General features: G+C 38.6%; 1 protein-coding gene across 2 annotated transcripts in view; it reads left to right on the top strand.

Annotated features, from left to right (window-relative positions):
* Nucleotides 1-14,605, top strand: part of MED13 (mediator complex subunit 13) — a 127,688-nt gene that overhangs the window by 58,479 nt on the left and 54,604 nt on the right. For both annotated transcript variants that reach the window (XM_055256719.2, XM_055256718.2), the window contains exon 9: nucleotides 833-1,516. In XM_055256719.2, the coding sequence (XP_055112694.2) occupies nucleotides 833-1,516 (684 nt within the window). The remainder of the gene's footprint in view (nucleotides 1-832; nucleotides 1,517-14,605) is intronic.

The following is a 14,605-nucleotide window of genomic DNA, read 5'->3' as shown; positions in this document are numbered from 1 at the left end:
GGCTAATTTTTTATTTTTTGTAAGGACGGGGTTTTACCATGTTGGCCAAGCTGGTCTCGAACTCCTGACATCAGGTGATTCGCCCACCTCAGCCTCCCAAAGTGCTGGAATTACAGGTGTCAGCCACTGCGCCCAGCCTAGAAATCTTAAACTTAACAAAATTATTTGATTTTTAAAAAGTGTATCATTTAAGTTCTTCATTTTAGAATTGCTTCAAATTATGAGGAAGAAATTATTTTAGGCATTTTCTTTCCCTTTTCTAGTCAGCTTATTCTTTTTGTAGTGCTAAGTATTTGGAGAAGGTAGGTATGGTGTGAGGTCCATCAATCAGTCAATTCTAGCACTTTCCAGACTGATGTAACTTCTATTCAGTAGAGTAGAATACGCTTTCTGGCCAGTTGCTGTAGGATTGTAGGTGATGACTAAGCTTAGCCAAGCCATTAATTTATAATAATTACTAACAGGAAATATCAGGTACGTTTAGAAATGAGTAAATTTCAAGCCTTGTTATACCTTTTAACCTTAACTAGAATCTTACCTCTATATTTAAATTAGATATTAAAATATTTAAATCATATAAGACATAATCTTTGGCTATCTGATCACATGGCTATTAAATGAGCATGAGATAACTGGCTTTTATGAATCTTTCTGCATACCCTTATTTAGCTCACGAGCAAAGTATTTTTTCCCCTTTCAAATTCAGATTATTTTACTTTTAGTATTATGTGAAAAACAAATGATAACTGAAGTGTTTAATACTATTAACTGGTATTATGCTTTGCCATAATAGTGATACTGTAAATATGAAACCTTCATTTTAACTTTTCAGGCACAAAAATCTCAAGTCAAGAAATGCTGGACAACAAGGACAGGCACCATCTTTAGGTCAGCAACAACAAATACTTCCTAAGCACAAGACCAATGAGAAGCAAGAAAAGAGTGAAAAGCCACAGAAACGCCCCTTGACTCCTTTTCACCATCGTGTGTCTGTTAGTGATGATGTTGGCATGGACGCAGATTCAGCCAACCAAAGACTTGTGATCTCTGCTCCAGACAGTCAAGTGAGATTTTCAAATATCCGAACTAATGATGTAGCAAAGACTCCTCAGATGCATGGCACCGAAATGGCAAATTCACCTCAACCACCCCCACTTAGTCCTCACCCTTGTGATGTGGTTGATGAAGGAGTGACTAAAACACCTTCAACTCCTCAGAGTCAACATTTTTATCAAATGCCAACACCAGATCCCTTGGTTCCTTCTAAACCAATGGAAGATAGGATAGACAGTTTGTCCCAGTCTTTCCCACCTCAATATCAGGAAGCTGTAGAACCTACAGTATATGTTGGTACAGCAGTAAACTTGGAAGAAGATGAAGCCAATATAGCCTGGAAGTATTACAAGGTCCCAAAGAAAAAAGATGTAGAGTTTTTACCACCTCAACTTCCAAGTGATAAATTCAAGGATGATCCAGTTGGACCTTTTGGACAGGAAAGTGTAACATCAGTTACAGAGTATGTATTTTTTTTAATAGTCACCATTATCATTTAAGGGTGGAAGTGATGCAAGTTCTTAATACTAGGACTCAGTATTGGATTCAAGGTAGGATTTACAAGAATAAATTCATTGAGTATTAACTGCATTATTCCTTTACTGTGTTTTTTCCTCAGGGAACTTCTTTATTATGAAATAGCTTTAGCCACAAAAGTGGAGAAAATAATATGTAAACACTTGTACATCAGCCAACTTAAGGATTTTACATACAGTTAGAATTCCCATGTACTGTTTTTCTTCTTCAAGTCTTCCTTCCACTGTCCTGAATTTGGTACCTTTTTTTTTTTTTTTTTTTTTTTTTTTTTTTGAGACAGAGTCTCTGTCGCCCAGGCTAGAGTGTAGAGGCACAATCTAGGCCCACTGAAACTTCCGCCTCCAGGTTCAAGCAATCCTCCTGCCTCAGCCTCCTGAGTAGCTGGGATTACAGGTGTGCACCACCACACCCAGCTAATTTTTGTATTTTTAGTAGAGATGGGGTTTCACCATGTTGGCTAGGCTGGTCTCGAACTCCCGACCTCAAGTGATCCACCCACCTCAGCCTCTTGAAGTGTTGGGATTACAGGCATGAGCCACTGCACCGGGCCTGAATTTGGTACTTATTATTTCAGTACATGTTTTTATACATGTAGCTCTAGTTATTCATTTTAATTGCTTTATGGTATTTCCTTATGAATATATGGTAAATATCTAAACTCTTAAAGATGGATATGTTGGTTATTTTCTATTTTTCACCCTAACATTTTCCATTTTGTTTGATATACATTTCCTTGTTTACTTGTATAAGAATTTCTTTAGGAAATAACATCTAAAAGCCATTTTCAACATGGCTATGTCCATTTTCAACATTAAGGGTTGTTGCCCAGTTGCAGTTCAACGACTGTTATATAGTTTTTTTTTTTTTTCTTTTTTTTTTTTTTTGAGATGGAGTCTTGCTCTGTCACCCAGGATGGAGTGCAGTGGCGCGATCTCGGCTCACTGCAAGCTCCGCCTCCCGGGCTCACGCCATTCTCCTGCCTCAGCCTACCGAGTGGCTGGGACTACAAGCGCCTGCCACCACGCCCAGCTATTTTTTTTTGCATTTTTAGTAGAGTCGGGGTTTCACCGTGTTAGCCAGGATGGTCTCAATCTCCTGACCTCGTGATCTGCCTCCCTCGGCCTCCCAAAGTGCTGGGATTACAGGCGTGAGCCACCGCGCCCAGCCAACTGTTATATAGTTTAAACCTTCATGAACCAGCAGTGTATGAGAATGGCTGTTGCACTATATTTTCCTCTATAGTTGGTATTATGAGATTTAATTTCACTAATCTACAGCACACAAAATGTCATCTCATTGTCTAAATATGTGTCTTCCAGATGTCTAGTGAGATTGAGCATCATTTAAAATGTTTTGGGGGTATTTAGGTTTCCTCTTCTCTGACTTGCCTAGTCATCATATTTTTTAGTCCATTTTTCTTTTTTTTTCTGATGTATTATTTGCATGTTCTGGGTATTAATCCTGCATTAGTTTTATGTGCTATAGGTTTCTTCCTCCATCGGTGGTTTGTCTTCTTTGTCCATTGTATTAATGTTATACTTTGGGCAGAAGAAGGCTTTTTTCCAGGTATCCCTTGACTTTCTATGTTGTTATAAATACATTTATAGTCTATCTTAATAAGCCTTTTACATATAAATTTTTCTAAAAGGTGAAAATCAACCAATAAAATACCATTATGCTCAATAGAACTGTCTACCTATTTATTAGTACAAGGCCAAGGAATGTACAAAGATTACGATTCCTTCTTTATCAGATCATTGTCAGTGAATTACCTTTTTTTTCAGTGAATTCATTTCTTATTGCTTAAATGCTACTAATAGGTTAAATAATGTCTTAGACTTTATTTGCTTAAAATGTCACATTTTCATTATCGATTTATGTTTATTTTTTAATGTAGCTTTTTTTCTCAACATCAGATTGCTCCAGATAATATAACTATTATATGGAGTTTAATACTTTCTTATTTCTGTTATAATGTGAACCAGTTGCTTTCTAGACTTGTTTTCACCTCTCTAGGATTTCATTTTGATTAGACTCAAGTTAATACCACAATTTTTTATAACTAGTGGATTCTTTTTGGTTTTGCCTTTATTTTCTTGGTGAATATCTTTAGCTCCCTCGGGGGGAGGGGGCGGAGGGGAAGAGTAGGAGATAAATTTGGCATCCTTATATTTCTGAAAATGACCTGATTTTTTTGCCCTCATGCTTGGATTGATAATTTGGCTACATGTTGGTTTCATAATTGAAAATCATTTCCCCCTTGAACGCATAGGCATTGCTTTACTGTCTTCTGGTATCTTCAGATGAAATGTGTAATAATGAGTTTCATTCTTGCTCATTTAAAAAAACGTGATCTCTTCTGTGAGGCTTTTAAAGTCTTCTCTTAGCTTTGGAAATGTCACAAGAATATGTGTAGCAGGTATAATGATCTTTTTTCCAGTCCTTGTGCTGGGCACTTGAAAGGCTAACTCAATTTTTTTTTTTTTTTTTTTTGAGACGGAGTCTTGCTCTGTTGCCCAGGATGGAGTGCAGTGGCGCGATCTCGGCTCACTGCAAGCTCTGCTTCCAGGTTCACGCAGTTCTCCTGCCTCAGCCTCCTGAGTAGCTGGGATTACAGGTGCCCGCCACCACGCCTAGCTAATTTTTTATATTTTTTAGTAGAGACGGGGTTTCACCGTTTGAGCCAAGATGGTCTCAATCTCCTGACCTCATGATCCACCCGTCTCGGCCTCGCAAAGTGCTGGGATTACAGGCATGAGCCACTGTGCCCGGCCTTTTTTTTTTTTTTTTTTGAGACAGTCTCACTCTTTCGTCCAGGCTGGAGTACAGTGGCATGATCTCGGCTCACTGCAAGCTCTACCTTCCGGGTTCACGCCATTTTCCTGCCTCAGCCTCCCGAGTAGCTGGGACTATAGGTGCGCACCAGCACGCTCTGCTAATTTTTTATATTTTTTATTTTTTGAGACGTAGTCTCGTTCTCTCACCCAGGCTGGAGTGAAGTGGTGCGATCTCGGCTCACTGCAAGCTGCGCCTCCCGGGTTCACGCCATTTTCCTGCCTCAGCCTCCCGAGTAGCTGGGACTAGAGGCGCCCGCCACCACGCCCAGCTAATTTTTTGTATTTTTAGTAGAGACGGGGTTTCACCGTGGTCTCGATCTCCTGACCTCGTGATGTGCCTGCCTTGGCCTTCCAAAGTGCTGGGATTACAGGCGTGATTAGCAGAGACGGGGTTTCACCGTGTTGGCCAAAATAGTCTCGATTTCCTGACCTCATGATCCACCTGCCTCGGCTTCCCAAAGTGCTGGGATTACAGGCGTGAGCCACCACGCCCGGCCAAGGTCTAACTCAGTTTGAAGGCCCTTGTTCTGCCGTTTGGAAATTCTCTATTTCTTAGATAATACCATCTCCTAAAAAATTCTTTTTAAAACTTCCATGATTCAGATGGTACTCTGTTTTCTCAGGGGATTCTCAACTTTCTTGAATTCTGAATTTTGTTTCTCATGTTTTAAAAACATTCTCAACTGATTTTTTTTTAAGTAACATTCCTTTGTTTGATCTGTGATTTTATTGTTCTCTAGAATTACTTTATTTTGATCTTGTTCTTTACTCGGATTCTTCTTGTTGTACTTCTGGTTGTTTTTTGTTTTTTGTTGTTGTTGTTTTTGAGATGGAGTCTTGCTCTCTCGCCCAGGCTGGAGTGCAGTGGCGCTATCTCGGCTCACTGCAACCTCCGCCTCCCAGGTCCAAGCAACCCTCCTGCCTCAGCCTCCCGAGGAGCTGGGACTACAGGAACGTGCCACCACGCCTGGCTGATTTTTTGTATTTTTAGCAGAGATGGGGGTTTTACCTTGTTAGCCAGAATGGTCTTGATGTCCTGACCTTATGATCTGCCTACCTTGACCTCCAAAAGTGCTGGGATTACAGGCATGAGCCACCACGCCCGACCTGATCGTTATTATTATTTTAATTTTATTTTTTTGAGATGGAGTCTCATTCTGTCCCCTGGGCTGGAGTGCAATGGTGTGATCTCGGCTTACTGCAACCTCCACCTCCCAGGTTCAAGCGATTCTCCTGCCTCAGCCTCCCAAGTAGCTGGGACTACAAGTGCGTGCCACCATGCCCGGCTAATTTTTGTATTTTTAATAGAGACGGGGTTTCACCATGTTGGCCAGGCTGGTCTTGAACTCCTTACCTCAAGTGATCCACGGGCCTCGGCCTCCCAAAGTGCTGGGATTACAGGCATGAGCCACCACACCTGGCCTGTCTAGATGTATTTTAATGTGAGAGAATAGATAGGCTGATTGGAAATGTTGTATATAGGTAGAGCTTGTTGACTGGTGGGCCTTGCTCATTCAATAAATATTTCAGTATGTAATGTGTATAGGTGTCAGATAATTCGCTTTATGATAACTGGATGGGGAATTTTTGGAAGGGAAGGCAGCCATTCCTAAAATTCCAGAATGAAGAGGATGTTATACTTTTTTTGACAGGTAGTTTATTCATTTTCCTTAAAAAGGAACCTTTCTTGTTGCCCCATTTTCAGCTCTTTTTCTCATTTTTGTTTTTCTTCTGCTTCCTGTCCCCCCTTCTCCTTTTTCTTTTTCCCTCCTTTTTTTTTTTTTTTTTTTTTTTTTTTTACTGCTCCTCGCAGAACAGGGCTACCCCCATAGGCAGTGTGACCAAAGTAACCCCTTTTTCTCATTTCTGTCTAGAGATTTAAGTCCAGATTTTTTCTGACTTTTCCAGGCAGTTAGACTCTCCTGTTGTTTATGTAGTTGGGCTATAATCCCTTCTTTTGCATATTCTAGGCAGTGAACTTTTTCTGCTGTATTTTATCTTATTTTGAGCTTCCCTGAGACTTAGTGAAACATCTGGTCCATTTATAGCCTCTCTCTCATTTTTCCTACTATTAGAGATTTATTCTCTTTTAAAATACCTAGCTGAGTGCTCTGGTTGTGTCAGGAGGATTGCTTGATCCCAGGAGTTCCGGGCTGCTGTGCACTATGCCGATTAAGTGTCTGCATCAAGTTCAGCATCAGTATGGTGACCTCCAGGTTGCCTGAGGACGGTTGAACCAGCCTAGGATGGAAATGGAGCAGGTCAAAACTCCTATGCTGATAGTGGTGGGATTGCACCTGTGAATGGCCACTGTACTCCAGCCTGGGCAGCAGTGAGACCCTGTCTCTTAAAAAATAATAGTAAATTAAAATGCTTTTATTGTCATTTTAGCACGTAAGTCTTGTGCTTCATCTGGCCCTTTGAATCTAAAAGTATTTTAGTATGATTTTGTTTTATTTTACTTTACTTTTTACTTTACTTTACTTCACTTTTACTTTTACTTTTACTTTACTTTATTTTGAGATAGAGTCTTACTGTGTCACCCAGGCTGGAGCGCATTGGCGCAATCTTGGCTCACTGCAACTTCCACCTCCCAGGTTCATGCGATTCTTGTGCCTCAACCTCCAGAATAGCTGGAATTACAGGCATGCGCCACCACGACCAGATAATTTTTGTATTTTTAGTAGAGATCAGGTTTCACCATGTTGGCGAGGCTGGTCTTGAACTCCTGACCTCAAGTGATCAGTCCGTGTCAGCCTCCCAAAGTGCTGGGATTACGGACACGAGCCACTGTGCCCATCTGTGATTTTATTTTTAATTAAAATTAATCTGGATTGTTAATTAAGAGATATCAGTATACTCTTAGGGATTATGGAAGACAGTGAGCTTATTTAATAGTCAGCAGGTCTCTTGAAAGTAAATGATATCTTAGGGCTGGGCGTGGTGGGTCACGCCTGTAATCCCAGCACTTTGGGAGGCCATGAGGGTGGATCACCTGAAGTCAGGAGTTCCGGACCAGCCTGGCCAACATGGTGAAACCCTGTCTGTACTAAAAATACAAAAATTAGCTGGGTGTGGTGGCGTGCGCCTGTAATCCCAGATACTCGGAGGCTAAGATAGGAGAATCGCTTGAACCAGGAGGCGGAAGTTACAGTGAGTAGAGATCGCGCCACTGCACTCCAGCCTGGGCGACAGAGCGAGACTCCATCTCAAAAAAAAAAAAAAACAAAAAAGTAAATGTTGTCTTAGAAACAAGCCTTAAAAGATCTTAATCTTATTCTTGCTAAATGTAATATAAGTCTAAGCCAGCCTCAGCTCTTGCCTGAGATTACTAGTCTCTTTGTTTCTATTCTACATGTATTCTCTACACAGCAGTGAGGGTAATCATTGCAAGTAAAATATTGTCTTACTAATTTGCTTAAATCTCTCCCATAGTTTCCCTTTACACTTAGAGTAAAATCCATACCCTTTCTCCTGATCTGTAAGATTGTATGCAGTCTCTTGCCTCCCTAGTTCTTCACCCATGTTACCTACTGGTATCCTACTTGTCTCCTGATTTAGCTACACCAGCATCCTTGATAAATTATTCAAAAAGCCAAGCTCATTCCTCATGGCCTTTTAGAATTGGATTATAAAGAGAGTGAACTGCTTATCCCTTCTTATCATTCAGTGCTGCTCAAAAGTTATCTTCTCAAGGAAGATTTTCCGGACCATTTTATCTAAACTGTGGTCTTTCTCTCCCAAATCACTGCCTATCCTGTACACTGCTTTTAATTTCTTCTTAGCATATATCTGAAATTATATTATGTATTTGCTAATGGTCTTTTCCCTATTAGAATGTAAGCTCTATGAGGGCAAGGACTCTTGTTTACTGCTGTATTCTTCTAGCATAAACACACACACCCCCTTAGAACAATTCTAGGTACACAATAGAGATTCAGCAAATGTTTGGGTGAATGAAATGACAATGTGGCCCTAAAATACTATTTTAAAACTTGTTTTCTTTCCGGGTTATATTTTCTTATTTAATGCGTGTAAAAATGTGGTGGTATGAATTTTTTTGGTTTTAAAAACTTTAATAGTGAGTTTTTGTGGGCTCGTTGTATTCATAAGATCTGTTAATTCTAGCCATAACTTTAAATAAGTGTATTGGTTGCTTGTGTACATGACTATAAGTAAAATGAAGGTCTCTTAGAAGTTAATACAGTTTAACCTTAAAATCTGTTCTAAAATTATTTGACATTTTTCTCACTGAATAAGAATGAGAAGGAGGAAGCATAGTGTAGAAAAGTAGCATGCAGGGTAGAGTGGTACTGGATTATAATTATGTAAGTTAAGGAAATAACATGCTTTGCCTATTCCTTGTCACCCTTTTTTTCTGCCTTATAGACAAGGAAAAAAAAAGATTGAATGAAAGAGTTTTAATTTTAATTATATGTCTTATGTGAGTATTGTTTTGGTTATACTAATTACTGAAATGTGTATCATGTCACAGTTCACTTTTTGCTTTTTTTTTTTTTTTTTTTTTTTTGAGTTTTGCTTTTGTTGCTCAGGCTGGAGTGCAATGGCACAATCTTGGCTCACTGCAACCTCTGCCTCCTGGGTTCAAGCAATTCTCCTGCCTCACCCTCCCAAGTAGCTGGGATTACAGGCATGCACCATCACGCCCGACTAATTTTTTGTATTTAGTAGAGACGAGGTGTCACCATGTTGGTCAGGCTGGTCTCGAACTCCTGACCTCAGGTGATCCACCCGCTGCAGCCTCACAGAGTGCTGGGATTACAGGTGTGAGGCACTGCCGCTGGCCACAATTCGCTTTTAGATATAAGCCTTGTTTTTGTTGTATGATAATAGATTAGTTGATACGGTAAATATCCAGAAGGTGAACCATCAAAGGCTTAGCTGCTATGTTAACTAAGAAGCATTTATGGAATATAATTGTTCTATAGTTGGTAGATTAAAAGTTTGCTTTTAAAAATAATCATCTGGATGATTCTGTCCTTTTCCTGGAATTATTGTTCTGTGTAGTATTTCCCAACTGGGACAATTTTATATCCCTCCAGCCCCATCCCCAGGTAACATTTGCCAATGTCCAGAGACATTTTTGGTTATCAACTTGGGGTGTGCTACTGGCACCTAGTAGGTAGAAATTAGAGATGCTGCTAAATATCTTACAGTGCGCAGGATAATCTCCCATAACAAAAAATTATCCAGCTCAAAGTGTTAAAAGTGTTAAGGTACTTTAATATAATGAATAACTTGTAACAGAAAATTGAACTCTAAAGTAATAGTTATTAGAAAGATCAGCATGTTTAATGATGGACTTCCTTGGGGAGATTCTCCATACTATTTTAGTCACTCCAAACTAGAGTGAGATACTTGACGTGGTCTTTTATTATGCTGAAACAAAAATGCTTTTTTTTCCCATAGTGAAAAGGATTTTGTTGGAATAACTGGATAATTTATTACCTGCTGTTAATATTGCTTGAGATATGATGTGACAAGGATCAAAATAATAGTCATCTCCTTGTAGAAAGTGGTACAGCCAATTGAGAAAGTTAGATGATGTTCCCTGTCATTAAAATAAATTCCATGAATTACTGTTATTCTCTTTTGATGGGCTTTTTTTTTTTTTTTTTTTTTTTTTTTGAGATGGAGTTTCGCTCTTGTTGCCCAGGCTGGAGTGCAATGGCGCAATCTCGGCTCACTGCAACCTCCGCCTCCCAGGTTCAAGTGATTCTCCTGCCTTGGCCTCCCGAGTAGCTGGGATTACAGGCGTGTGCCACCACACCCGGCTAATTTTTGTATTTCAGTAGAGACAGGTTTCGCCATGTTGGCCAGGCTGGTCTCAAACTCCTGACCTCAGGTGATCCGCCCGCCTCAGTCTCCTAAAGTGCTGGGATTACAGGAGTAAGTCACCGTGCCCAGCCCTCTTGATGGCATTTAAACAACCTTCTTAAATTCTTCCTGGAAGCACTTATAATTTTAAAGATGTAGTATGATCGAACACCTTTTTAGTCATAGAGTAATTCATTCAGAAGCGTGGTTTGTTTATATTAGTAAATTGGTGAATTTCTGTCACCTAGTCATTGTAAATATCTATTATTATTTTTCCATTCTTTGAGTTTTGAAAGTGCGTTTAAATGTTTAGCAGTTAATTTTAATAAAAATTACAGGGCTGTTGCAAGTCTTCTGCATTTTGTATCTCTTAGGAATATTATCTTTCTTTTTAAATTCATATTCTTAAAACGTATTTTTTAAATCAGTTTCAATAATACTGAAGTTTCTCTAATGCAGGATGCTGTGGGGCACTGTTAGCGTATAAAACAAATTTACTCTTGACCGTAAACGAAATTGTAGTCTAATGGAAAATAGCATATTATCTGATAGAGGTATAAATAAAATATAGTACAGACACAGAGTGGGGAATAATTTAATTCCATTTATGAAGATCCAGAAGCTTTATGTAGTTTGGTATGGTTATATTATAGGGGTGCTCCTTAGTAGTTTGGTGTGTCATGATGAGAAATGAGACCTGAAAAGCGTAGGACTATGGAATGGAATAGCAGAATAGTATTCACAAGTTTATATATTATCCTTGAGATGATGGAAGGACTATTGCAAGTATTGAGTGAGATAAAATGACAAGTTTTAGAAAATAATGATTTTGGAAAAACTCACCAAGTAATGTTATTGAAAGGTTGCTTGAAATGAAAAGATACGTCTGTGTGAAAGGAGATCAGTTTGGACATGTTTGAACAACTCATATAGAAAGTGATGTGAGGCCGACACTAGGAAATTAGAAGTAGCAGGGATATGTGAATGTTATAGATGCTGTGGAATATATTTTGAAGAACTGTGCAGCCAGTTGAATAGTAAAGTAGGAGAATAACAGGAGAGTTTAAGGCCAAGCATATTTAGTTCATGAGGTGGAAAGATGAGAAAGAATAGGTTTGAAGGTGTCTGTACCATTGCGTCTGTACCATTGTTTTTACCCACTTTAGGCTAAATCTTACCAAACTTAATTTTTCTGATTTTTTTAAAGTAGCATGTCTAAGTATAGAAGTACCTTGGAATAACTATTGATATACCTAGGCTGGGCGTGGTGGCTCACGCCTGTAATCCCAGCACTTTGGGAGGCCGAGGTGGGTGGATCACAAGGTCAGGAGTTTGAGACCAGCTTGGCCAACATGGTGAAACCCCGTCTCTACTAAAAATGCAAAAAATTAGATGGGCGTGGTGGCAGGTGCCTGTAATCCCAGCTACTCGGGAGGCTGAGGTAGGAGAATCGCTTAAACCTGGGAGCCAGAGGTTGCAGTGAGCCAAGACCACGCCACTGCACTCCATCCTGGGCACTTAAATAAGCAAAGGAAATCTGTATAGGCTGATATGAGAAGCTCTGTATGTAGATGAGGAACAAAGTACATATGTGCATACATATATACTGGCATATACCTAGGTCTTTTTCCACCTTAATTAGATGATAGAAATAGTACTTGTTATCTTGAAGGAGAGAGATTGAGATACTTAGGCTTTTCATCTTTTTGTACTACGTGACTTTAGCTACATACATGTAATGTGAGTACATCGTAAACATGTGAATGCAGTTTAAAGTGCCTGCTGAGAGATTCCATCAGGCAGTTGGGATCATGTTTGAAACTTAATAGAGGGGACTGTTAATAACCCAGTTAGAGTAGATACACAATGCAGAAGGACAAGAATGCATCAGTACAAACAGAACTAGTGGATTTATAATAGTGGAACTTTTACAGGTATGTGACTTCATAGAAAATTACAGTAGGAGAAATTCAGAGCTTTGTTTTATTTATGTTAAGTGAAACTCCATTTTCTGTTCGGTATAAATAAATGTTTCCATTGATTGCTATTGAAAGGTGGCACTGTCCTTTCATAATAGTGGGTTAGTGAAAGAAATTAATACTCTTGATTTTTATTTTTTCTTTTTATGAGAGAGGATCTTGCTCTGTTACCCAGGCTACGGTGCAGTGGCATGATCATGGCTCACTGCAGCCTTGAACTCTTGAGCTCAAGCCATCCATCCTCCTTAGCTTCCCAAGAAGCTGAGACTACAGGCATGTGACAATACTGCTTGGCTAATTAAAAACTTTTTTTTTTAGAGACAGGATCTCGCTATGTTGTCCAGGCTGGTCTTGAACTCCTGGTCTCCGGTGATGCTACTACCTTGGCCTCCCAAAGCGCTGGGATTACAGGTGTGAGCCACTGCACCCAGCCCTCTTGATTTTTCTGATCAGCAGTTTTAGATGGTTATGGCTACCTAACTAGTATAGCGTATAGAATTTATCATTTCTGAGTACCTTTTTTATTCTTAGACTTTCATGTGTAGCAATTTTATGTTTAACTTTTCATTGACTGTGTTTGTAAAAGTAAAATTTCTCTAATTTGTTAGAATTTACTTGTGGGGAAGGAGAGGTTGGAGTGGAACATAGCATAACCCATATATAAGATACATGTGGCAGATATCTTTTTTTGTTTCTAATTCTTTTTAGTTTCTCTATTAATTAATGATAGCATGTATTTCAGAATAGAGGCTAAGAACCATGTAAATTTTAAAGACAGCAAAATGGCAAGAAACATTACATCTTTTTTCATGGGTTTAGCACTTAGTTTTAGAAGAATTTATTATTGTTTAGTCTGTTATTCTGATTCAGAGGGAAATCTGAGCAAAGAAAGAACTGTATTTGAGCATAGTTCTTTACATGTTGTATTCTGTAGCCAAAGTATATCAGGATATCTTAACCATGATGTTCATCAATAGAATTAACTCCTATGTTGTATTAGTGATATACCAGATTTGTATGTATATAGTTATAGAATGCATTATTTGAGCTCTGAAACGTAGTTCTGAATGCCTTTGATTCACAGAAAGAAGTCTGTGATGAAATAAACTTGTTTTGATTTTTCTGTACTCTAAATCTTTTAAGTAAGTCTTCTATATTTGCTGTTTTATTTTAATGCAAATAAAGCTTTCCTTTGACGGTGACCTTGACTCAGTTTAGGGATTGATTCTGAATATAGGAAATGGTGATAAAAAAAAGTACCATTTAAAAAGTGGGAGATTTTAGGCTGGGCGCAGTAGCTCACACCTGTAATCCCAGCATTTTGGGAGGCAAACATGGGAGGATCACTTGAGCCCAGGAGTTCAAGACTAGCCTGGGCAATATAGTGAGATCCTGTCTCTACAACAAATAAAAAACTAACCAAGTGTGGTGGTACACACCTGTAGTCCCAGCTACTCAGGAGGCCAAAGAGGGAGGATACTTTGAGCTCTGGAGGTGGAGGTTGTAGTGAGCTGAGACCACACCACTGCACTCCAGCCTGGGTGACAGCAAGACCTTTTCTCAAAAAAAAAAAAAAAAAAAAAAAAGTGGTGGGAAGATTTTGACATTATTGCATTCATTTGTTTCTTAACTTTCCGTCTATAGCTTATCTGCTTCTATAATTGTCAAACCTTAAAAACTGTCTTACCTCAACTGGAAGAATTTTTATTGAATAAAGGCATAACAGCATATGCTACCATAAGCTATGTTAAATTCTATATGAGTACATTTCAGGATAGTATGTTATTGTCATAGTAAAAAGAAAGAGTTGCAATTAATGAATAATATAATGCTTTGGGCCTTGCAGCACTTCCTGTTCATGGCTGTACCTGATCTTTTTGCAGTTTGTCTGTATTTAGCTTTATGTCTAATTGAAACTGTGTCTGTAGTTAATTATTTGGCTGTATGTGAAAGTTCGTTTGAGGAAAGGAGAGGGTTATTCGTATTCTAAAAGTGTATGTGTACTATATAATTGATGTTGACAATATGGTAATTAGAGTTTTTTATCTGGCATCTCTTAAAAGTAACAATTTTTAATTCTATTATCAGCTTTAAATATAGAATGTATAATGTAAATGAATTTATATTTTAAAATTTATTGTGTCTTGATATTCTTGAAATTGACTACATTTAAATTCTTTGCACATGCTAATGTCTGTGAGAATGATTCAATAAAATAACAAAAAGTCATATTTAGGTAATGCATTTGGTTTACTCATTTTTATTTTAATAGAGCCCTGTGCAGTAGAATTGGTTTTTTTAATAATGTTACTGCACAGTAGTCTAGCAACTACTTATGTAAACGGTGTGAAGGTTTTTATA

This window comes from Symphalangus syndactylus, chromosome 20 (assembly GCF_028878055.3).
Source record: "Symphalangus syndactylus isolate Jambi chromosome 20, NHGRI_mSymSyn1-v2.1_pri, whole genome shotgun sequence".
Lineage (NCBI taxonomy): Eukaryota > Metazoa > Chordata > Mammalia > Primates > Hylobatidae > Symphalangus > Symphalangus syndactylus.
Note: the sequence above shows the minus strand (reverse complement) of the source record. Positions and strands in the feature narration are given on the sequence as shown.